The sequence below is a fragment of the Salvelinus sp. IW2-2015 genome, linkage group LG28, assembly GCF_002910315.2.
Source record: "Salvelinus sp. IW2-2015 linkage group LG28, ASM291031v2, whole genome shotgun sequence".
Classification (NCBI taxonomy): Eukaryota; Metazoa; Chordata; class Actinopteri; order Salmoniformes; family Salmonidae; genus Salvelinus; species Salvelinus sp. IW2-2015.
In genome coordinates this window covers 30,134,622-30,160,405 of record NC_036868.1, presented here as the reverse complement: position 1 = coordinate 30,160,405, position 25,784 = coordinate 30,134,622, and the positions used below count along the sequence as shown (strand labels likewise).

General features: G+C 44.6%; 1 protein-coding gene across 1 annotated transcript in view; it reads right to left on the bottom strand.

The window, feature by feature from the left end:
• Positions 1-25,784, bottom strand: part of adgb (androglobin) — a 139,099-nt gene that overhangs the window by 19,992 nt on the left and 93,323 nt on the right. Inside the window, exons 23-30 of the mRNA XM_070435854.1 lie at positions 17,313-17,457; positions 17,104-17,229; positions 10,224-10,317; positions 7,112-7,243; positions 6,808-6,961; positions 6,344-6,528; positions 5,958-6,124; positions 717-892 (exon numbers count right to left, since the gene is read on the bottom strand). Of these exons, the coding sequence (XP_070291955.1) occupies positions 717-892; positions 5,958-6,124; positions 6,344-6,528; positions 6,808-6,961; positions 7,112-7,243; positions 10,224-10,317; positions 17,104-17,229; positions 17,313-17,457 (1,179 nt within the window). The remainder of the gene's footprint in view (positions 1-716; positions 893-5,957; positions 6,125-6,343; positions 6,529-6,807; positions 6,962-7,111; positions 7,244-10,223; positions 10,318-17,103; positions 17,230-17,312; positions 17,458-25,784) is intronic.

Sequence of the window (25,784 nt, the reverse complement as noted above, 5' to 3'; positions counted from 1 at the left end):
TCTGATCTGTCGTACCTGAACATCACTCCATCTGATCAGAGGTTGGGCTCTCGAGTGGCGCTGCATCTCAGTGCTAGAGGCGTCATTACAGACCCCGGTTCGATTCCAGGCTGTATCACAACCGGTCGTGATTGGGAGTCCCATAGGGCGGCGCACAATTGGCCCAGTGTCGTCCGGGTTTGGGTGGGGTAGGCCGTCATTGTAAATAAGAATTTGTTCTTAACTGACTCGCCTAGTTAAATAAAGGTTAAATAATAATTTTTTAAAAAGAGGTTCGCTAGTAGCTCATTAATATTGATGCTACAGGGTTGTTTTTGCTGTTGTTTGATGTAACAGAGTTGAGAGAATGCTCAATAATCTGCCTCTGAAGAGAGGTTGCACCCAAAGAGAGCGATGTCCATTGAAGGGTACACAGTGACTCAGATAAACAGTAACTGAGTGTGTGTGAACCAAACTTTCCGATACTGTCTGTGCGAGGTCTGGCGGCAAACTCAGTCGCGACTCATAAATCACGTCAAAATCAGAGCCTGCCTGATAGGTAGAGAGATAAGAGAGCAAACGATAACAACAAAACAACTCCCCAATACTTCTGTATCTCCACATCCAACCCTTTCCTTCCTACTTCCCCRCCTCCAGAGTGTMTGTGTGTGTGTGTGTGTTACAGCAGAATTTTTCATATGGGCGATGGTTGAAAGGTGAGCTGTCAGCGGTGATACCATAGTCTCCATGGGCGGCTGGGTCTGGGTGTGAGGCTGGTTCTGGGTCTGGTCGGTCAGGTGGGGAGTCTCCATGGCCATGCCTTCCTGGCCCCCTCCTCCCTGGGTAGAGCCTATCACTCTGGCCTCTTCCTGGCTCTGCTTTCCATCCGCCTGGGGGGGTCCGCAGGAGACGGCTGTGACACGCAAAACACAATATTGATTTTCATAGAAATTCCCCAAAAACAAAATAAGAGTAGAAAGAAAAATGTCAGCAAACTGCTTTAGACCTTTCAGACAGATGAACGTGAGAGGAAACATAGGATTGAGAGAGCAGTCTTGGAGTGTCAGGGTTTTTGCCTGTCTGAGTGACAGAGTATTTTAGTGGCAATAACAAATCGGGTCAAACCAGTCGAAATGCTTATGCAGTATCTTGACTTGTGTTTTGTCTTAGTCTCAAAACTTGACACACCTACCTTTGAGGGGAGTAGACCTGGTTCTTTCGCAGTATTATACACTACCGGAAAACTGTAATTTATATGGTAATTTGGGGTATTATTAAGAGTAAAAATTGTACTCTGAAATGGTTTACTGCAATATACTGTAAATTATGGTGCATTGTGGGAAAATGTCATGGGCAGGGAAAGAATTGCTGTATTTCAAATGGTACTGTAATTCCACCCTACTGAAAACAGTACAGTACCGTATCTTTGGAGCGCCAAAAARCTTTTGACCATTTGTAGGTGCATGGTATTYTTGTTTCTGGCTCATTAACATATGTGGCGGCGTGCCTTATAAGAGGCTATATTAGATATACACATGAGTGAGGTTGCTGTAAGAATTTTAATTACAATTTAACATGTAAAGGGGACAGATTGGAGTGGCTGCCAGTCTTAAACATTAAATGGTTGAGCATTTTGCCCCGTAGTCACCGCCAGTTTGGATGCCTTTGTTAAGGCCTCTAGAAGTGCAAGTCATATAAAACACCAAATGTTCATGCAGTAATGTGTAAACACTATACCTAGCATCCAAGCTTCTTGCACCAATCCCTTGTAATTACAGTAAAATACAAAACACCTCCATTCATTCATAAATTCATTCCGATTATTTTACAGTATTGTACGGTTTGTCATAACACAGTACTTGCTTTGATACCGTATTTATTATACAGTAGACGTACAGAATTGTACTTTCCACTGAGCATGACTGTTACTGTCAAATTCACAGCAACCCCTTTACAGTGRACATACTAAAATGTTAATATGCAGGTTAGATTGAATATTCAGTCCTCAGTTTCACTTTTCAATCATTTGTCCCCTGACCAACTCACTAATAACAAATGACACAACTCTGAGAGAKTCTTATCCCCTTGCCCAACCCTACAGGGAACATTCACCCTCAATTGTTGTTTACTCTCCCATCAGTAAAGTTTAAGTAGCAGAAAACAGCATTGTTGATTAATGTTGTGCCTTCCGGACTGGATCTGATTGTGATTGACAGGTTGGCTGCAGGCCTGGCTGATAGACAATTCATTGATTCAAATCAAATTATATTTGTCACATACACATGTTTAGCAGATATTATTGCGGGTGTAGCGAAATGCTTGTGTTTRTAGCTCCAACAGTYCAGTAATATCTAACAATTCATAACAATACACACAACCTAAAAGTTAAAGAATGGAATTAAGGAATATATAAACATTAGGATGAGCAATGTCGGAGTGGCATAGACTAATTACAGTAGAATAGAATACAGTATATACATGAGATGATTAAAGCAAAAATATGTAAACATTATTAAAGTGACTAGCGTTCAATTATTAAAAGTGGCCAGTGATTTCAAGTCTACGTATATGGGACAGCAGCCTCTAAGATGCAGGGTTACGTAACCACTTGGAAGCCACTTAGTGATGGCTATTTAACAGTCTGATGGCCTTGAGATAGAAGCTGTTTTTCAGTCTCAACTTTGATGCATCTATACTGACCTTGCCTTCAAGATGATAGCGGGGTGAACAGACAGTGGCTCGGGTGGTTGTTGTCCTTGATGATCTTTTTGGCGTTCATATGACATCGGGTGCTGTAGGTGWCCTGGAGGGAATGTAGTTTTCCCCGATGTTGCGTTGGGCAGACCGCACCACCCTCTGGAGAGCCCTGTAGTTGCGGCCGGTGCAGTTGCCATACCAGGCGGTGATACAGCACGACAGGATGCTCTCAATTGTGCATCTGTAAAAGTTTGTGAGGGTTTTAGGTGRCAAGCCAAATTTCTTCAGCTTCCTGAGGTTGAAGAGGCACTGTTACGCTTTCTTCACCACACTGTTTGTGTGGGTGGACCATTTCAGAACGTCAGTGATGTGTARGCCGAAGAACTTGAAGCTTTCCACCTGCTRCACTGCAGTCCCGTTGATGTGGATAGGGGAGTGCTCCCTCTGCTGTTTCCTGAAGTCCACGATCAGCTCCTTTGTTTCGTCGACATTGAGTGAGAGGTTATTTTCCTGGCACCACACTCCAAGGGCCCTCACCTCCTCTCTGTAGGCTGTCTCATCATTGTTGTTAATCAGTTCTACTATTGTTGTGTCGTCTGCAAACTTGATGATTGAGTTGGAAGTGTGCATGTCCACGCAGTCACGGGTGAACAGGGAATACAGGAGGAGGCTGAGCACACACCCTTGTGGGGCTCCAGTGTTGAGGATCAGCGAAGTGGAGATGTTGTTTTCTACCTTCACAACCTGGGGGCAGCCTGTCAGGAAGTCCAGGACCCAGTCGCACAGGGCGGTGTTCAGACCCAGGGCACCYAGCTTAATGATGAGCTTGAAGGGTACTATGGTGTTGAATGCTGAGTTTCTGTATGTTAACACAATCACACCATGAGTGGTTAATCATGAAACATACACCCCCCGCCTTTCTTCTTCCCAGAGGGGTTATTCCTGTCTGCGCGATATACTGAGAAGCCTGCTGGCTGTATGGACAAAGACAGTATATCCGAGAYAGCCAGGGCATTTTTAAAGGCTGACAAACAGACAGACATCACCATGGCGTGATGCCGCTGCGGTGTTCACAGTGTGGCCGAGAGAGAGAATGGCTGGCACTGCAGAATCTGAGCAGGAAATGCACAGTCACCATTACACTGACAACAAATGGGTAGTATCATACATTCACATAAACAGAATACTTTACCCTCCCCTACGTATGTATTTGGACAGTGATGCTAAAATGTTAAATGTGGRTCTATACTCCAGCATTTTGGATTCAAGATCAATTGTTTCATTTGCAGTGACAGTGCAGAATGTCACCTTTTACTTGAGGTTATTTCCATGAATATCTGATTTACCATTTAGAAATGAAAGCGCTTTATAGATCTAGTCCCTCCATTTGAAGATATCATAAGATTTCCAAAGTATTTGGACAAATTTCACTTATAGRGTACCAAAGAAGTCAAAAGTGAAAGTAGTTGGTCCTATATTCCCACCACGCAATTTATTTTAATTTAATCTTTATTTAACTAGGCAACTCAGTTAGGAACAAATTCTTATTTACAATGACAACCTACCGGGGAACTGTGGGTTAACTGCCTTGTTCGGGGCAGAACGACAGATTTTTAACAGCCTTTCGGTTACTGGCCCAACGCTCTAACCACTAGGCTACCTGTCCCCCCAATGACTACATCAAGCTTGTGACTCTACAAACTCGTTAGATGTATTTGTTTTGGTTGTGTTTTGGGTTGATGACTGGAGGAAATGTCTTTCTAAGTGAGTAGATGAGATGTTTCTGAAAGTTACAGAGGKTACAACAAAGCATGCTAACCTCTTACCATTACCAATAATAGGGGGGATAAGCATTTTGATCTTTGTCCCTCTGTAACTTTCTCACCCATCARTATTCACGATTCATTCATGATTATCCATAATCATGGTAGTATCATGTAGAAATGTTCAAACATTTTCTATTCTTACTTACAATAAAAGTGACTCCAAAACGACACAATACATTATTCACAATTCACTTCTTATTGGACAAAACYTTATCCGAAACACAACCAACACAAGCTGTAAATGCCTCCAACAAGTTRGTAGAATCACAAGCTTGATGAGGTCATTGTGTGCAAGGAATATGGGACCAAATACCAAAAACATTTGACWKCTTTWACCCTCATCCTACCAACATATTTTACATACATGGATCACCAACTGGGGTCATTTTGACCCCAAGAAGAAACTATTTTAAAAGCAACAATCATAGCACAATATCACCTTAAWTCTTATCAAAACATCATAAGACATATAAATGTTTTCTGAAATAAAAATTACCAAAACAGCCTGGTATTTTAGCAAAAGTARAGTTAATTTGCATATTTTGTAAAACTTCAATATAAATGTCCCTTTAATAACGCACAGATTTTAGTACAATCCACGTAAGTACTAAAAAGCTGATTTACCATCATTTGATTGTCATATCATTTGTTTTTTTAGAATGTTTAAGTAAATATAAATTCCGTATTGAGCGAGTCACTGGTACTTCCTGCTTTAGTTTTTGCTTGTAAGCAGGAATCAAGAGGATAGAATTATGGTCAGATTTGCCAAATGGAGGGCGAGGGAGAGCTTTGTATGCATCTCTGTGTGTGGAGTAAAGGTGGCCTAGATTTTTTTTCCTCTGGTTGCACATGTGACATGCTGGTAGAAATAAGGTACAACGGATTTAAGTTCGCCTGCATTAAAGTCCCCGGCCACTAGGAGCTCCATTTCTGGATGATAATTTTCTTGTTTGCTTATTGCCTTATAAGCTAAAAAGCTAAACACTAAGTTGCAAACAACGCYAAAAAACTAKCAAAATAGCACAGCTGATTAGGAACCCGTAAAACCGCAGCCATCCCCTCCGGCGCCAATATCATTCGCCTACGATGTTGTATAGGTGGAGTTATGGGCCAATTTGCATATATGAACTTTTATTTCTAACCACGTGGAACTGCATAAACATCCTTTTTATTTTACTTTCAAACCATTTTTAAATGTTTATCTAATGTCACACAGTGGCCCCATTATTTATAGAAAAAAAACATACGTACAGTAAATGACTGTGACAGACACAGTCATTTAAATACAGTACTTTGTGAACAGAATGAATACCTTGACATGTTCGACAACATACRGAGATAATGTCTACCCTGTCAATCATGATTGCAAGTGACACAGGAAATATKTGAAAATACAATGACTCCTCTAAGAAGCACTTTTTGTCTTCCATCTGCCCTTAAAACAATGCTACTRACGGTTGCTAGGCTGGAAGTGGTATACCGGGATGACCACGTGGCCTTTCCCAGTGTTACTAGCCACCACTTCCTCATGGTCCAGGACGGAGAGGCGGATGTGGACATCCGGTTTGGACGTCTGGAACTGGACCGTACCGGCGTGGTCCGCGGTCACCTTCACAGAATACCTGTCGTAATATACAGAGTTTATTATTGGTAGGGTCGGAAGGTTATCCTGACAATGTGATCTGACCAGGAAAAACTATGCCCTCAATCAATATGTGATTAGCACAAAACATAGACAACAGGCAATTATGAATTCCTGATGAATCATATAACTGATTACAATTAAATTAGGCACCTTCCAACCTAAGTACGTATGTTTTACCCTGTCATTACTATGCTACCTGCAGATGACGTTCCTGTCATTGGGAATGTAGTAATCCCTGAATTCCTTCACAGAGAAGTTGTTGAGTGGAGCCTCTCGTGCCAGGTCAGGAAGARCACATGAGCCAATCAGACGCATCCTCCACTTGGCCCCCACGAGGGGTGTGTCAGGGGTGTGGGCCTCCGCCACAAAGGTGTATCCACGCTACAGGGAGGTGGGTARGAGGCATGAGGTTTAGTTTCTCACACACACACAAAAATACATGGCACACCCACACACATATACTGCATATACAGTACTATCATAGTGCCGCACTCGCACAATAACGCACTCATAGCGCCACATTCCTACACTGTAAAACACAAAAAACGGACTTGTTTTTTATATACACATACATATGCGTTTCTATGTATAGTATAAGATACGGTTTGCGTTTGTATTTGTGAGAGGTTGAATGTACAGTGGTTTGTTTAATGTTGAGACCTGGTTGTGTTTGTAGACGTGGGGCTCTACTCTCTGGAAGACTCTGGGTAGCTCTTCTCCTGTGCTGTTGTCTATGACGTGGAGCAGACAGGAGGAGACTGGGGAGTAGACCTTAGCCACGAGCAGCATTTCTTTAGGCACCAAGAACACCTCTCTGGAACACACGCACACAGTACTCACAATGACGTTTTACTACCACATAAAAAACATTAACAATGGAGGATCATGGGGTGTTAACATTCATATATAACATGATTCAGTGCTTTGTCCGTGTGTTGTGTGAGTATGTGTGTGTGTTGTCTACCTGAAGACCAGTAGCCAGGAGTTGGCCAGTTCCGGCAGAGGGACAGAGTAGTCAGTGAACGTGATTCTGGTCCACTCATCCTCCTGGCAGGGGTACAGTTCAGCTGTCCTCTCATCGTTACTGAAGATGTACCTGGACAATAAAGATACAACAACCTTGACTATCAGGAAAATGAGGTGCTGCATATGGGGCGAGGTCCACTCCAATACTGCATAAACAGAGGACGAGATCACTGCCCTTCCAAGCAAAAAGGCAATAACTGATCTTAGCGTGAAACTGGCTTTTATTTAACTTTATGCAGTTTATTTTAACATGACCCCCATTTTCTCCAAAACACAATACAATAGAGGCAGGATACTCGTCCACACGATTAAGCATGTATTTAATGTATCAAAAATGACTAACTCATGTTCAACCAAATGAGCAGTTACTGCCTTTTTGCTAGATAGGGCAGATCAGGGGCCCGATGTATGAAGTGTCTCAGAGTAGGAGTGCTGATCTAGGATCAGGTCCCCCCATGTCATCTTATTCAGTGTGATCTAAAAAGTGAAACTGATCCTAAAATCATCAGTCCTACTCTGAGACACTTGATACATGCGGCCCTAAAACTCCTGGGGGGGGGGAGATTTTATATAGAGAGGGCTGAGAGTTACTATATGACAGTGTAACCTCACTTTGTCAACTTCACTCAAAGAGTTTAGAGTTGACAAAGACAGGGGTTTGTCTGTGTTTGGTGAGACGAGCACCCAAGAGGTTATAAGTGAGTAAGAGTTACAAGGCGCGGAGATGGACACACATCATGTTAGAAGTGGAGGATTATTCTTGATTTGTACCAGGGTGACCCAATGCCTTCAGACGGTACATTCCCTATCTGGAGCCTGTCACTGGGCTCAACAGACTCGGGGGGGGGGGGGGATCACAGAGAGAGYGTCACACAAACAGAGAATGAGGGGTTAAACAGAATATGAGGCAGATACATTTGGCCAGAATTCTCTCAGATATGATACTGAACTAACAGGCATAATCAATGTGTGAAACAGGTCATGTGCAAAAACTCTGAGCTCTCCAGAAAAATACAGTTACATTTATTGTATTATCATTGTAATATTTCTRCATCACACCACACCACCGTGGTCATTTTATTTAAGCGCAGTATACTACGGGGAGCTTCTCTTTGGGTTTACAAGGCTAAGGAGAGTGAAAACACTTCACAGCTCTGACTCTGTACTGGGGGCTTCCATTGATCAGTGAGATCTGACTTACACACAAACAGAGGCATGTCGTACACGCGGCACACACGCACGGACACACATGCGCGTACACACGCGCACACACACCCCTCACCCTCAGGCGGCGGATCATTCAGAAGACTCGAAGAGCCGAATGGAGCAGAGAGAGGATAAAACAGCAGATGGTACCACCAGGAGACAATGGAACACGATGTGGAAAACTACTACCTCCCCTCTACCGTGAGGCTGAGCCATGGCTATAGGACTCACTGAGGAGGACAGGGACAGACCTCTGGACACGCATGGAAAGAGGCTAAATGAATTGCCTCAATGCACTTAGCTGGCACAGTGTCATAACAGTGTGCCAAGCCATATTGTTGTACGTACCCAACAATGCACTGTAATGGAAAACGGTAAATTATACAACCATTTTGGGTGTTATCAACAGTAAAATACTCTGAAACGTTTACTGCAGCATACTGTAAATTATGGTGCACTGTGGGAAAATGTTATGGATGGGGAAAGACTTTCTGCATTTTGAATGGTACTTTAATTACACGCAACAGAATACAGTACCGTGACCACTAGTGGGTGCACTGTATTGCTGTTTCTGGCTAATTAACATATTTTGAGGCGTGCCTTGTAAGAGGCTGTATTTGTTGCACTCATGAGTGAGAAGGCTGCACCAGTGTATCTATCTGGATATAGTGCCCCATGTCCTTTTTTGCAGACAGATCGTTCAAGATTGACGTCGATGACGTCGGAAAATGCTTTCAAAACCGGCCACTAGGGGCAACATTACCATCAAGTAAGCATGGGTAAGGGATCAGAAGGTTGTGTGTTCGACACTTTTTTGGGTGGGAGTTTTAACCTTATCCCAAACCTTKATGCTTACCATAACCATTTGGAATGAGTGCCTAAACATAATGTTTTAAACCTATCCCAAACCTTAATCCATACCTTAATGGGATACGTCGAGATTTTGACAATGAGGCCCTTTATCTACATCCCCAGAGTCAGATGAACTCATGGATACCATTTTTAATGTCTCTGCGTGTAGTTTGAAGGAAGTTGCTAACTAGTGCTAGAGCAATTGCTAACCAGCGTTAGTGCAATGACTGCAAGTCTATGAGTAACGCTAATGACTGCAAGTCTATGAGTAACGCTAATGACTGCAAATCTATGGGTACTTGCAATCATTGCACTAACACTAGAAATGTGAAATTTGAGAAATGGAATGATATAGAGCAGTAGGAGCAACAAAAACACTTAGAAAAGTGATGTTTGGAGCAATTTGAAATTTGCCGTTTCGAGGAAGTGGATGAACATCTAATTCTGCAGTGAGACTGTGAGTCTGTTTTGCCCTGTAGTTGGCCAGTTTGGATGCCTTTGTCAAGGCCTCTAGAAGTGCAAGTGATATAAAACAGAAACTATTCACTAATATACTGTAATGTGTAAACACTTTACCTATCAGCCAACCTGTTCGAACCAATCCCTTGTAATTACAGTAAATATTTTGAAATACAAACCTCTCCCCTCAATTAATTTAATGCATTCACCCATTAATTCATTCCAATTACGGCAGCATACATTATTACAGTATAATACAGTAAATTTGACGGTATTGTACTGTATGTCATTACGCAGTACCTGCTTCGATACCGTATTTATATTACAGAAGGTGTACCGTGTACCGAGCTGCCTGTAAGCTACTGTGAAATTCACAGTATCCCCTTTACAGTGTACGGAAGAAAACACCAGCATGCAGTGTGTTGGCTAAATTAGATGTGTCATGTGTGCGTGTGCTGTGTGAGATTGGGTTTTAGTGTTGTGTGCTCAGCTGTGAATGTGTGCGATGCTGAGCTAGCTGATTAATCATTTACCTCAATAAAGACACTGCGTGTTTCTCTGCATCCGATTCCACACTAGCCCACATCTCCTGAAGTGTCTTTGAGGCACTGAGATTCTCCTTGGTGCCTAGATAATACATATAAACACACACACACCACGCTCAGTTAAGTAGCAGCGGACATACATAAAACATGAAAGACATTCAACTTGAAGSCAAAGACATGAACACATTGTTACAATACGATGAGGGAGAGTGCCAGATGCATTTTTTTGTGACGAAAGAGAAAAAAAAAAGACATTCAAACATCAAATTCACTGTGACACTCACCTCCAACCCTGTTACACTAGCCATGTACTGGATCAATTCATAAAATATGTCATTCTTCATACTGTATCTCCTGGCTATGCTACTGAGGTGTGTGCGCCTCCGTGAGAAAGTCTCAATGACAGGCATTTGTCATCTTCTCCAAATCAACAGAGCCATTATGGGCTGGGCTCTGGTTTGGGAAATGAAAAAGTAATCTTGTAGAGCGATGGCTGTTTGTGACAGACAGGGCATCTGAGGTAGTTAATGATTAAAAAAAAACTGACAGAGTGGCCTGTAATGAACCTGAGACATCAGTTGTTGATGTCATTATTTTTCATGTGTTCCTAAAGTGCTTTGAGGCATGCAGTGGGTTTAAAATGTAAGGCTTGGAAATACAGAGACTGGAATAGCCATCATGATAAATATGGTATCTAGGTATTGGGGTGGGGGCTCTATACCAAAACAAATTAGTTTCGTGAACAACCAGTATGGTGTACCAGTGATGTAATCTGTGTGTGTCGTCCTAATGACAAGTTTGTGAGTGTAGTGTAACAAGGAGGGGAGTTTGGCGAGTACTGGAATCTCATGTCTCATGTCTCTGCTCCAGGCCTTAGTATTGTGTTCTGACAGGCTGGACAGGACAGAGTAACCCTCAAGCCCTGGCAATAAATAGAGTCTGTTCATGTCCCTCACCTAAAAAACACCCTCCCTCCTATCCCAATCCCTCTCTATCGCTCTCCATCCTCTCTCCCCCCCTCGCTGCTCTCCCTCAACTCGTAAACATGTCACAACAGAGCTGTTTGGATGTTCGAGGGGGTGCAGGTGGGTGGGTCGATGTGTGTGTGCATGAATGTGTGTGTGTGTGTTGTCCTGTCAGGGTGTATTAGTGAGAGTGGCAGACTCATCGATAAGTCTCTATTTCAGCCCAGAGTCCCAAAGATAGGGCACAGGGCTAACTCTTAGCAGAGAGAGAGAGAGAGAATAATAAGATGATGCCGATGGAGAAGGTCCAACCCGACTTTTCTATTTTGTGACTTTTTCGTGTTTATCCTTCATTTGTTTGTACAGAAAGCTCACACCATTATCACAGCCAAGTACATTTGAATTATAAATCGACAGCTACTAATTTTAACCTCAATTTCAGCTCCTACTTCAACTCCGACTCAGCTTTTCCCTTGTTTACACCGGACCCTACTCCAMTGTTCGGGTTACCGAAGCGCTGAAAGCGAAGACAAGAGAGGAGTGCTGGAGTATTTGTTAGACTAAGATGCAGAGAAAGTCACTTGAGAACAAGATGGATGAGCTCTGTTTGAGAGATTCCTACCAACGGGACGTGAAAAACTGTAATATTCTATGCTTTTCTGAAACTTGGCTGACGGGCGATGGACGGGCGATACTCAAGGGTTTCTCCATGCTTTGTCACGACCGGAAAGGGGACTCAGGTAAAACCAAAAGGGGGAGGTGTGCCTCATTGTAAACAACAACTGGTGCGCTGCTTCAAGTGTGAAGGAAGTCTCAAGCTTTTGCTCCTGAACTAGAATATCTCATGGGAAATTGCAGATGTTTTTATCTGTAATCATTACTGCTGTCTACATCCTACCATAAAACGAGAATGGCACCAKGCAGGCAATCAACGAGCTGTACAGGGCCATAAACAAACAAGAACARGCTCACCCAGAGGAAGTGTTTCTAGTGGCTGTTTCTAGGACTAACTCCTGAAATTCTGTTTATCCCACTTTTACCAAGAGGCTCTGAACCAATTTTAATTAAGGACTTCCCTCGCCCTCCCTTCTGCAAATCAGATCATGACTCCATCCTCCTGCTTCCTGTTTACATGCAAAAACTCAAACAGGAAGTACCAGAGACGTGTTCAATACGGAAGTGGTCTGATGAAGCGGACGCTAAGCTACAAGACTGCTTCGCTAGCACAGACCAGAGTATGTTCAGGGATTCATCAGATAACATTGAGGAGTTTACCACATCAGTCATGGGTTTCATCACTGAGTGCATTGATGAAGTCATCCCCACAGTGACCATACTGTACATATGTACCCTAACAAAATAAAAGCTATGGATTACCGCGTTCAATGAACGGGACACGGACATGGATGATTACAAGAAAGCCAGCTTACGACCCTGACGAACCATCAAACATGGAAAATGTCAATATAGGACTAATATTGAATCTTACTACACCGGTTCCGATGCGGTAGGGTTTGCAGACTATTACAAATTAAAGGAAAACCCAGCCGTGAGTTGTCCAGTGACGAAAATCTCCCAGACCGAGGCAAACACTGAGCCAGACATGAGAGCCCCTGCTGTCCCGGACAACTGTGTGATCTTGCTCTCCATGGCCGATGTGAGTAAGACTTTTAAACAGGTTAAAACGTCTCTGGGATATGTGGGACGCTAGCTCGCCAACAGCCAGTGAAATTGCAGGGCGCCAAATTCAAACAACAGAAAACTCATAATTAAAATTCCTCAAGTATTATACACCATTTAAAAAATAAACTTCTTGTTAATCCAGCCACAGTGTCTGATTTCAAAAAGGCTTTACGGCGAAAGCACACCATGCAATTATGTTAGGTCAGCGCCTAGCTACAGAAAACCATACAGCCATTTTCCAACCAAGGAGAGGTGTCACAAAAGTCAGAAATAGCATTAAAATTAATCACTTACCTTTGATGATCTTCATCTGATCTTCACTCCCAGGTCTCTATGTTAGACAATAAATGTTTGTTTTGTTCGATAAAGTTCATCTTTATGTCCAAATACCTCCTTTTTGTTTGCGAGTTTAGTCCAGTAATGAAAAGTCAAAAAAGTTCCATTAAAGTTCGTAGAAACATGTCAAATGATGTATATAATCAATCTTTAGGATGTTTTTATCATAAATCTTCAATAATATTCCAWCCGGACAATTCCGTTGTRATTAGAAAGGAAACGGAACGAGCGTTGCGCTCACGGCCACGCACAAGACTAAACTAAAGGCTTTRAGCRTGACCACTTGTTGAAACAGSTCTTATTCTCTCCCCTTTCACAATAGAAGCCTGAAACAACTTCTAAAGATTGTTGACATCTACTGGAAGCCTTAGGAAGTGCAATCTGACCCCATAGACACAGGATATTGGATAGGCAAAAACTACAAACCTCAGATTTCCCACTTTCTGGTTGGATTTTTCTCAAGTTTTTGCCTGCCATATGAGTTCTGTTATACTCACAGACATTATTTGAACAGTTTTGGAAACGTTAGAGTGTTTTCTATTATATGCATATACTAGCTTCTGGGCCTGAGTAACAGGCAGTTTACTCTGGGCACCTTATTCATCCAAGCTACTCAATACTGCCCCCCGTTCCCAAAGAAGTTAACACTCGCAAGGCCGATGGGCCAGACGGAGTACCAGGACGCATTCTCAGAGTATGCTCAGGCCAGCTGTCAAGTATCTTCACATAATTTCCAACATCTCCTTGTCCCAGTCTGTAATCCCAACATGTTTCAAGCAGACCACCAATGTGTTTGTTCCTAAGAACTCGAAGGTAACCAGCCTAAATGACTATCGTCCCGTAGCACTCACATCTGTAACCAAGAAATGCTGTCACATCAACACCATCATCCCAGACACCACTCCAATTTTGCTACTGCTATTTTTCACTGTCTTTTTACTGTTGTTTTTATTTCTTTACTTACCTATTGTTCACCTAATACCTTTTTTGCACTGRTGGTTAGAGCCTGTAAGTAAGCATTTCACTGTAAGYTTCTACACCTGTCGTATTTGGCACACGTGACAAATAKACTTTGATTTGATTTGAATTCTCATACCGCCCCAACAGATCCACAGATGACGCAATTTCTATAGCACTCCACACTGCTCTCTCCCACCTGGAGAAATACCTATGTGAGAATGCTGTGCATTGACTACAGCTCAGCCTCAAAACTCATCAACAAGCTCGGGACCCTGGGACTGAACACCTCCTTCTACAACTGAATCCTGGACTTTCTGACGGCCGCCTCCAGGTGAAAAGGGTAGGTAACAACACATCTGCCACGCTGACCCTCAACACTGCGGCCCCTCAGGGGTGTGTGTTTAGTCCCCTCCTGTACTCCACGTTCACCCAAGACTGTATGGCTATGCATCACTTCAACACATTCATCTAGTTTGCTGACTACACAGTGGTGGTAGGCCTGATCACCGACGACGATGAGACAGCCTACAGGGATGAGGTRAGAGACCTGGCAATGCAGTGCCAGGACAACAACCTCTGCCTCAAAGTCAGCAAGACAAAGGAGCTGATCGTGGACTACAGGAAACAGAGGYGCGAGGATACCKCATCCACATCGACAAGGCTGTAGTGGAGCGGGTTGATAGCGTCAAGTTCCTTGACTTAATATGTTTCTCTCACACCAGCACAGTTGTGAAGAAGYAGGCTGACAAGATTTGGAATGGCCCTGAAAAAGTTATACAGCTGCACCATTGAGAGCATCTTGACTGGCTGCATCACTGTGTGGTATGGCAACTGCACCGCCCTTGATCACAAGGCGCTACAGAGGGCGYTGGAGATGGCACAGTACATCACTGGGGCCGAGCTGCCTGCCATCCAGGTCCTCTATACCAGGCGGTGTTAGAGGAAGGGCATGTAAATTGTCAAAGACCCTAGCCACCYAAGCTATAGACTGTTCACTCTGCTATGGCACGGCAAGCGGTACCGGAGCGCCAACCTGGGGCCAAAAAGCACCTGAACAACTTCATACCCCCAAGCCACATGATTACTGAACAGTTAATCAAATGGCTACCCAGACTATTAACTTMACCCTTTTTTGCACGGACTCTCTTACACTGACTCCATGCACATTTATTAGACTCACACACACTCACACATACTTACACTGACACTCCAACACASACACACACACACTACATATACGCTCACACACACAAAACACACGTACATATTGAGGCCACACACACACACTTTCACAGACTCAACAGAAGCTGCTGCTAGTCTGTTTATTATCTATACTGATTGCTATGTCACTTTTACSCCTACCTACATGTACATATTACCTCAGCTACCTCGTACCCCCAGCACATTGACTCGGCACCGTTACTCCCAGTATATAGACTCGTTATTGGTATTTAGTGTTACTATTTTTATTTGSTAATTTTCTTAATTTCTAACTTGACATTGTTGAGAAAGCGCTCGTAAGTAAGCATTTCACGGTAAAGTCTACACCTGTTATATTCGGTGCATGCGACAAATAACGTTTTTTCTTTTTGACAAATACGGAGAAACAGAGAAAAAGAAAATAAGAAAGAAAGGGAGGAAGGGAGAGAGAGGGAGAAAGGCAATGAGCCCTGTGGCAGTGATGGAGTGGGCAGGGCTGCCAGGAGAGGAGGGAGGGGGGATCGGCCAGAAGCAGAGGGAGTGAGCTGGAACAGCCAGAGTGACCTTTACACCTCATATACGGCGAAAAAGAGAGAGGGAGAGAGAGAGGGTGAGCGAGGGAGAGAGAGGGTGAGAGGGGGTGAGAGAGAAGAGAGAGAGAGAGGAGAGAGAGGGAGTGAGGGAGAAGAGAGGGGGAGAAGAGGGGGAGAGAGGGAGAGAAGAGAGGGATAGAAGAGGGTGAGAGAGGGGGAGAGGAGGGAGGCGAGGGATAGAGAGGGTGAGAGGGTGGAGAGAGGGTGAGAGAGGTGAGAGAGAGGGTGAGGAGAGAGAGGGAGCGAGGGATAGAGAGGGTGAGAGAGGGTGAGAGAGAGGGTGAGAGAGAGAGGTGGAGAGAGAGGGTGAGAGAGAGAGGGTGAGAGAGAGGGAGAGAGAGAGGGTGGAGAGAGAAGTGAGAGAGAGAGGATAGAGAGGGTGAGAGGAGGAGAGAGAGAGGGAGAGAGAGAGGGAGAGAGAGGTGAGAGAAGGGAGAAAGAGAGAGGGGTGAGAGGAGAGAGAGAGAGAGGGAGAGAGAGGGAGAGAGAGAGAGAAGAGAGAGAGAGAGGGAGAGAGAGAGAGAGAGGGAGAAGAGGGAGAGAAGGTGAGAGAGAGAGAAAGAGGGAGAGAGAGGGTGAGATGAGAGAGAGAGAGAGCAATGAGGGTAGAGACGTTTATCTGGCAAAGATACACAAACTGCCAGATAAACATCGCTCTTACCAACAATCACATGCCTTTAATTCACCTTTCACTCATTAGACAAGCAACAGTCAAACTGTTACAAACCAGTTAAAAAGGTCTGGATAACATCCCTCTCTTTCTAATTGAGAATCCATTCTTCCTCTCTTCAACTCAATGAGCAGATCTATCTATAGCAAAGAATGTATCTAATTGTGCTCTGATTGTACCTTGTAAAATTGTCCCTGAGGCCATTGGAAAATGTAATTGAATAACATTGAGAAGTTTGATTGTGAGTGTGAGGCCGTAATAATCCATTATTACCTGGTTTGGTAACATTGAAGGTGAGGACAGTATTAACCCATTATTACCTGGTGCAGTAGCGTTGAGGATGAGGACAGCATTAACCCATTATTACCTGGTTTAGTAGCATTGAGGATGAGGACAGCATTAACCCATTATTACCTGGTTTAGTAGCATTGAGGATGAGGACAGCATTAACCCATTATTACCTGGTTTAGTAGAATTGAGGATCTCGCGGACTAGATGTCCCTTGAAGCCGGCCTGGAGGATCCTGGCTGCCTGGATTTCCTGCTCGGTGGGCTTCCTGCTGCCCCAGCCCTCTGGTGCCTCACAATCTGTACAACACACAATGATACACACAATAGTTACACATACACTTACATTCTTGCAGAGAAATCAAAAAACTCCACACACACACCTGAACCTGTGGGGGACAGTCCCCTTGTCTCGCTGGTGGAGAGCGAGGGGTCGTTGGTAAGGGCCTGGACAGCAAACAGCTCCTCTGCTGACAGCTTCCTGTCCAGAGCAACGCAGATCATGTGACACACCGCTTCATTAAACACCTGCACAGAGAGGAGTGGGGGGGGTCAGTGCGTGCACTAAGAGAGAGAGAGAGAGTGTGCATGCGTGTGTGTGCGGGGCCGGCTTACTGACCGGGCACTCAGGGCACGTTCCCCCGGGGTCCCCGACCCCAGAAAGCATATGAAGTTTCAAGTTCTCTTTCGTATCGTCCGAGATTCCTAAATGTTGGAAAGCTGCCGCGGTCAACCCCCTCTTCAAAGGGGGTGACACTCTAGACCCAAACTGTTACAGATCTATATCCATCTTACCCTAACTTTGAAAGCCAAGGTAACAAACAGATCACTGACCATTTTGAATCCCACTGTACCTTCTCCGCTGTGCAATCTGGTTTCCGAGTTGGTCACGGGTGCACCTCAGCCCCGCTCAAGGTACTAAACGATATCATAACCACCATCAATAAAAGACAATACTGTGCAGCCGTCTTCATCGACCTGGCCAAGGCTTTCGACTCCGTCCATCACCGTATTCTTATCGGCAGACTCAACAGCCTTGATTTCTCAAATGACTGCCTCGCCTGATTCATCAACTACATATCAGATAGAGTTCAGTGTGTCAAATCGGAGGGCCTGTTGTCCGGACCTCTGGCAGTCTCTATGGGGGTACCACAGGGTTCAATTCTCGGGCCGACCCGGACATTGCAAACATTGTTTCAATATTAAATTCCATCTCCTCATCCCCATATAATAACGTGTCGGGACGAGAGGATGCATGTCTCAACCAGCATGATCATGAAATCATGAACAGCTGACAAATTCTTATGGATAATTCAAAAAAAAAAAGTAAATAATAAAAAAAATAAAAAATTAACGCACTCTATTCCACTTTCCAGTTTGAATGATTGTGTTCTCTTGTAGCTGTGTTGTTTGCATAGTTCCTCGGAACAACAGTTACTGACGGTGAGCACCATTTCTATGCCAGTGAAATCGCGCCTCATAGCTCATTTATGATGGCGCAAATAAATTCACTAGAAAAACAGCTTGTGACAATGCTGCTACTGTTTATTCTGGCTGCGCTTTTGATGTGACTGTAAATTAGCTATAGCTGGCTAGCTGCAAAGCATGGGTGAGAACGTTGACACCCAGTTAAGGTAATGCACATTTAGAACGACACTACGGGTCGCTCGCTCATAGACAGAACAAAAGACCTAACAACTTCACGTCTCTAGAAACCCTAGATTGTTTGCACTTTGGAAGATGAAATAAGTATGAACGAACTAAATTTATCAAAATATAAATTTTTAAATGGCAATCATATTTTATACACCAAACACGTTGATCAAAGGATAATGCCCGAGAAGCCGTGTGGAGGATATATTGCAACTTTGCCGGCCCCTCGACTAAACACCTGTGCCAATATATCCTCCAAACACCGCTTCTCGGGCATTATCACTTAAGTGAAACCATTATTTGATGTGAAACATTGAATTCCCTAACACGCTATTAGCCCATAAAACAGATTAAATAACTTGGCAAAAAAAAGATAATTCAGAAAGAATATGGTGTGATGGGAAAAATCTATAAATGTTAAATCCATGTATAAAAATAACATTCACTGCCGATCAGTTTAAAGTTAATTTTGTAGGGAGTTGGACTTGTCTTGTTCCCACCGGCTCTGAACGTCTGTTTGAAAACAGACAACACGACATGTTCGTACAGCCTCAGCTTGTCAAAGGGATCATGACAATAGTTTGCAGCTCAAAACGTTCAAAAACCGGTTTACAGACTTTTCTTAGCCAAAAGGCATCGGAAGATCCTCTGCTCGTCTTCAACAAAAACCGCTCTTACCGCTGTCCCAGCCACCCACCAGCTAATGCTGACTCCGCCGCCCTCAGTTTTGAATTTGATGCAAAAAATGCCCAGAATATTTAGCTCAAAAACACAGACTATGGTAAGAGTTTTAAAAGAGGCACCATACAATACCATGGAGGAAAAACCTGTGATGGGTGAATAATGGAATACATCCCTGATGATTTGTCATCAGCAGCCACCATCTCCCCAAGTGTCATCCATGGCTCTGAACTTGCACTTGTAGGCTCCACCCACTCTGCTTAACCTACCCACCCAGTCCTCTCTGTGCACATATTCAGGTACATACAAACCTGTAACAAGCTACACCATGAACAGCTACACCCTACTGTACGTCCATGCAAACCTTAACTCACTGTGTCTGCAGCGCTAAAATACTAAATACTAAGGGGCCAAAAATACCATGCTGCAGCCTGATATCCATAATAAGATCTCTATACACCTCATCATATGGCATGTTACTGGTTGTCAAACTCAAAGCTTCTTTAAATTTGCACGGAAGCCTAACTCTCCTCCACATAAACATGCTTGCCTTTGACACAACTCCCCACTGCCCCAATCTCCTTCCCCTGTCGCCCCACACACACCTCACAGCAGCCCCTCTGCTGTTGTGTTTTCCACAGTACCAACCTCTCTACTGATGGGCTCTCCTGACCAGCACCTGCACTATGCACTCTTAAGATTATTTTTTAGCAGCCCACAGTTTAGAGTGCAAGCCCACCTCTCTGGTGCCGGGGTGCGTGATTGGGTTGAATGTGGCGCACGTTTGACTCCTTGTCCCGGGGCACGGTTCTAATGATTGTAGCTGCAGCACTATAAATGTGCTTTATTCGCTCGCTACTTTATCTGTCTTTTTATCTCTTTCTCTAGCTCTGGGCTCTCTGTCCTTCCATTACTCCCCTCCCCTTCTTATTCCTTATGTTGCTGCACTAATGCATGCTTTCTCCTCTCTCTCCTCTATTTATTATAATCCCTACCTATCGGATCTCCTCTCTCTCCCCCCCTCTTTTCCTCTCTCCCCTCTATACTGATGAAGTGCTAACTGTTGCTGGCGTCTGGGTTCCCAGGACTCCAGAAGAAAGGGCTCTGACTAACCGTTGTGCGGACAGGCCCCCTGCACCCTCCAATCCCTCATCAGCTCCTCCCTTTGGTAACCACTGGGGAGAAGACAGCCAGAGAGTAAGCCCATAACATACAAAACACCCACAAATGCTATGACATACACAACACACACTCACATGTGCTCATGCCACACACACAGTATGCAGATACACCCACACACACGTGGACATTCACACACCATGCGCAGTACCACCAGCAACAGCTTATATCGCACTCAAAACATCATCACAGACAAAACCACTTACAAAATAAAATTACTATACTATATATATATTATATATACACACCAAAAGTATTGGACACCCTTTCAAATGAGTGGATTCAGCTTTTTCAAGCCACACCCCTTGCTGAAGTGTTATAAAATCGGCACCAGCCATGCAATCTCTATAGAAAACAGTGGCAGTAACAATGGCCTGCTGAAAGCTCAATTACTTTTATAACGCTGGTCGGGGGACTGTCATTACGATGCCACCTTTCCCAAGTCAGTTTGTCAAATTTCAAGTTGTCTAATTTCTGCCTGCTACAGAGTCATGTGAAGTGGAAATGTCTTGGAGCAACAACGGCTCAACCGCGAAGTGAGTGTATATGAAAGGCTGGTAGCCACACCAACTACAGAACGGGACCTCCAAGAGCTGAAGTGCTCCTAGCTACGTAAAATCGTCTGTTCCTTCAGGTTGCAAAACACTCCCACTACCGACTGCCAAACGGCCTTTCTGGAAGAACATCAGCACAAGAACTGTTCGTCGGGAGCTCATGAAATGGGTTTCCATGCGACACCACACGTAAGCCTAAGATCACCAATGCGCAATGCCAAGCGTCCGCTGGAGTGTGTAAAGCTCGTACGAAGCAGTCTGGGTGGAACCTTTTATCCATCTGGATATGCACACCACCACTTCACCGTAGCAGTCCGACGGACTAATCTGCATGCGAGCAATGATTACACACAATACCTCCGAATGTATAGCTTGCCAACCTGAACGTTTGGGTGGTGGAGGGAGAGAATGTCTGGGGCTGTTTTTCATTCGTTTCGGCCCTAGGCCCCGTTGTTCCAGTGCACAGGGAAATCCTAACGCTACCAGCATCAATGATATCTAGCGATTTGTGCTTCAACTTGTGCAACAGTCTTGGGGGGGAATCACTTTCCCTGTTTCAGGGACATGACAATGCCCCTGTGCACAAAGACGAGCGGTCCATACAAAATGCTTTTCGAGACGAGAGGAAGAACTAGACTGGCCTCACAGACACACTAACCTCAACCCCATCAAACACCTTTGGATGAATTGGAACCGCCGAACTCGACAGCCCAAACATATAGCACGCACGCCCGGGACCTCCCTAATGCTCTGGGGAAGGAAGCCCCGCCCGCAGCATTTCCAACATGTATGAAAAACCCATCCCAGAAGAGGGAGCTTTACACAGCAAAGGGACCAAACTCCATATTAATGCCCATGATTTTGGAAGATATCAACGACAGTGTCCACATCATGTTTGCGTCATTGTGTACCATATACCCATCAAACAGCACTCGTGATGCTTTTTGCTCGGGCCATCTGTTTATATCTTCTTCTCTTGTATAAGAAGAAGCCTGCGTGCAGGTCCGGAATTTCATAGCAGAGGCCCTACTCCTGGAAAGTCTGCGCGTCAGCTACCTGTCCTCCCACATCCACACTGCCTGCAAGGCGCCGTGGTCTCCCCCCTGGTAAGAACCTGGCTCATACCTGGCCGTGACCACTCTCACCCACCAGCCATACATAATTACCACTGTTTGTTCACCACATTCATGACACCTCTGAAGCATAAACACGGTGCCCAATGTTCCAAAGTGGCCTCATCAGGTGCATAAAAGCCTCCCACCACACCCTCCTGATGTTATGTTAACTTTTGCCCTTATAGACCAGTATTTATATGTTTATTGATGGAAATAACCCCGACTGACCTTTACACGTGGTAAACTCCCACGGCTGATTTCAAGCTAAGCTGACCTCACAACCATCGATATATCTGACATTAGATCTGACGCTCTGAGAAAAAACTTGCCCTAGTTCTATTAATGGCTTCTGGTTGCCCTAGAACAGGGCCTTTCTGGGTCAGCGAAGGGCTACAATACCACCTGTGCCGTGGTTGTAAACTAAAAACACTTACGCGCAGCCACGCGTCCCTGATGATTGAAGTGGGGGGGGGCTGCTTTCCGCCAACATGATAAGAAACAATCTCAATCCTCTCACTCTTTTTGCGCTCTCTCTTTTCACCCTTTTCTATCTCTCACATCCCCCCCCGATCTCTGTTTCACACACCACATCATCTACAGTATCCTCCCTCTTTTATATTCTCCCGTTCTCATTTTCTCGCTCAACCACTCCCTCTCCTCCATCCGTTATTCTTTCCTAAAATAAACCCCAAACACCCAGTCAGTCTAGTCATCATCATGACTGCGCGATGCCGTATATATGCCAAGCTATATGGGATGGAGGAGTCCGGCTCCACTCTGTCCGGCTGCTGTGTCCTAGCAGGCTGGGAGCTGCTGTGGGCCACGTGCGTTAGAACGACTGCTCTACGAGTGGACCACACTTGACCCAGGCAGCCAGGAAGACATGACTGCCAGACAGAGACATGGCTTTTAATTGGTCGAGGGAAGATATTAACCTACTGTGTATGGAAATGAATCTGTAGAGCTGACTGGCCTTGGTGCAGCAGCTCTAACGAACTAAACGCTATTCATTGGTTCTATCAATTCTAAGTTTCATGGTTTGTTATCTGGTGAGTCGTTTCAGCATAATTCTAGGCTAATCGATACCTCTCTCTTCCGCTCACTACCCCTCTCTATCCCTCCTCTCTACTCTCGCCCTCACCCCCTCTCCTCCTGCCCTAGGCGATCATGTCGGCATCCACACGAGGCGCCTCTGGCTACCACTCCACCTGTACAGCATGGCACCCTTTGTTTTCGGAGACGAAGAGACCGTCATGCCTCACCTTGGCAACGAGTAAGAGAGGAACCACCGCCGTCACCATGGAAATGCCAGCAGAACAGCCAACCACCGTAATTAGCCGCTGGTTTCTTCCTCACCTTCTGTTTATACGCCCACTCAGCATGGGGATACCTCCTCATCTTCCTTCTTCTTACCTCTCCTCTCACTCTCGATATGCGCCTATGTTAATCACTCTGCACTCAGTCCCAACAGGGCAGAGATGTTTCTCGTCTCTGTCTCTCTCTGTTCTCTCTATCACGGAAGCTAGTGCCGTCACAATACACCAACAGCTGGAAGAGGTGAGGAAGAGGGAGGAGGAGGCAGCCCGCAGTTAAATACTAGTGGACTACCTCAGAAACTACAATGGACGCTCTCTTATAAGCCAAGACTAGTACATGTGGCTTATTCATTCCATAAGTATGCAGACTCAAGCAGCTGGAAAATGAGCTACTCATGGCCTAGTATTTTGAACTTCTGTTCTCCATTGTGAATAAGCAGCACGGAATGGACAGAACCAAGGAGCAATTTTCTCTGACCAGTTCACTTCACCCCCACGTGTCCTCTACCCCCATCCCCTCTTCTCCTCCTTCCTCCCCACCCTCCAGGAGAGTGTGCGTTTTTGTGAGCAGCCCTGTCTATTCTGAGGCACTGCAGCAGTGTCCGCTCCTTCCAGAGATACTGAGCCCCAAGCAGCTCACCAGCTCTGAGGGACACCCTGCTCCGGCCAGCTCAGGCACTTCGAGGGCTCCGGAGACCACCAAGTAGACACTATATAATACACACACCACACACTGCACGACACACTAGACACACTCGACACTAACACTGGACACACACTGACACACACACAACACCACACAACACACACACACACACCACACACACACACACAACACCACACACACACACACTACCTGACACACACTGACACGCGACACACTCGAACACAAATAAGACAACTAGACACAGCTCACACACTTAACACTGGACCAAACACACACACACACTGACACTGGGACCGCATCACTGGAAACACTTAAACGCGGAACACCACACACGACACCAACACACACACACAGCACACACACACTCACACACACACCACCACACCACACACACACTGACACTAACACCTTTGATTTAACCAGTAGGCCATTGAAACAAGTTCTCATTTTACAACGGCAACCTAGGCCAAGATAAAGCAAAGCAGTGCGACACAAACAAAACAACACAGAGTACACATGGAATAAACAAACGTACAGATCAATGAAACACAATAGAAAAAGTCTATATACAGTGTGTTCAAATGCGTAGGAGTAAGGCGCAATACATAGCCATAGTACGAAGTAATTACAATTTAGCAAGATTAAACACTGGCCAGTATAATGTGCATATGATGATGGTTGCAACTATAGAAAATACTGGGTGCAAAAGCGCCAAAAAAAGTATAATAAAACAATATGGATGAAGTAGCTAAGTTGAGGAGGGCATTTACAATGGGCTGAGTTAGCAGCTGCAGCGATCGGTAAGCTGCTTCAAGATAGACTATGCTTAAAAGTAGTAGCAGGAGAGAAATAAGTCTTCCAACTTCAGCGATTTTATGAAATTGTCCTAGTCAATTGGCAGCGACCGAACTGGAAGGAAGCTCTCCCCAGAAGAAAATACTTTGTGACTACTGGGTTTATATCAGTAAGAGAAAACCTGCTTGAGCGGTCATCTACGAGGTTTTATGATGTAAGACCAGTAGAGCTGTAGGAAAGCGCGCTTTCATTACCTAGCAAAAGACTTATAGATGACCTAGGCCATGGTCGGCGACAAATATTACGAGGTCAGCCACAAGAGTTATACAGTCGCATGTGGGTGGGTATAATGGCTTTGTGAACCAAAACGATGCACTGTAAAACTGCATCCATTGCTGAAATGGAGGGTTGGAGCATTGGTAAATTGACACGCCGAAGTCGAGATTGTAGGATATAAGTTTTACAGAGTGTATGTTTGGCACATGAGTAAGAGCTTTTGTTGCGAATAGAAAGCCATTGATTAATTTTGATTAGAGATGCACTTGAGTGAGTCTGGAAGGAGAGTTTACAGTTCTAAACCAGACACATAGTATTTGTAGTGCCACAGTATTTCATAGGTCAGACCTCCGGAAAGTAGTGATGCTAGTCGGGCGCGGTCGGGCAGCGACGGTTGTAAGATTCATGCATTTGTTTTACTAGCGGTTAGAGTATTGGAGCTACGGAAGAGTTTGGTAGATGCATTGAAAGCTCGATTTGGAGATTTCTAACACAGTGTCCAAAGAAGGGGCAAATGGTATACAAAGAATTGGATGTGGTCGCTCTGCATAGAGGTGGAAGTCACAGGAATCCACCCGCAGCAAGGCACAATCGTTGAATATTCAAGAAAAATCTCGAC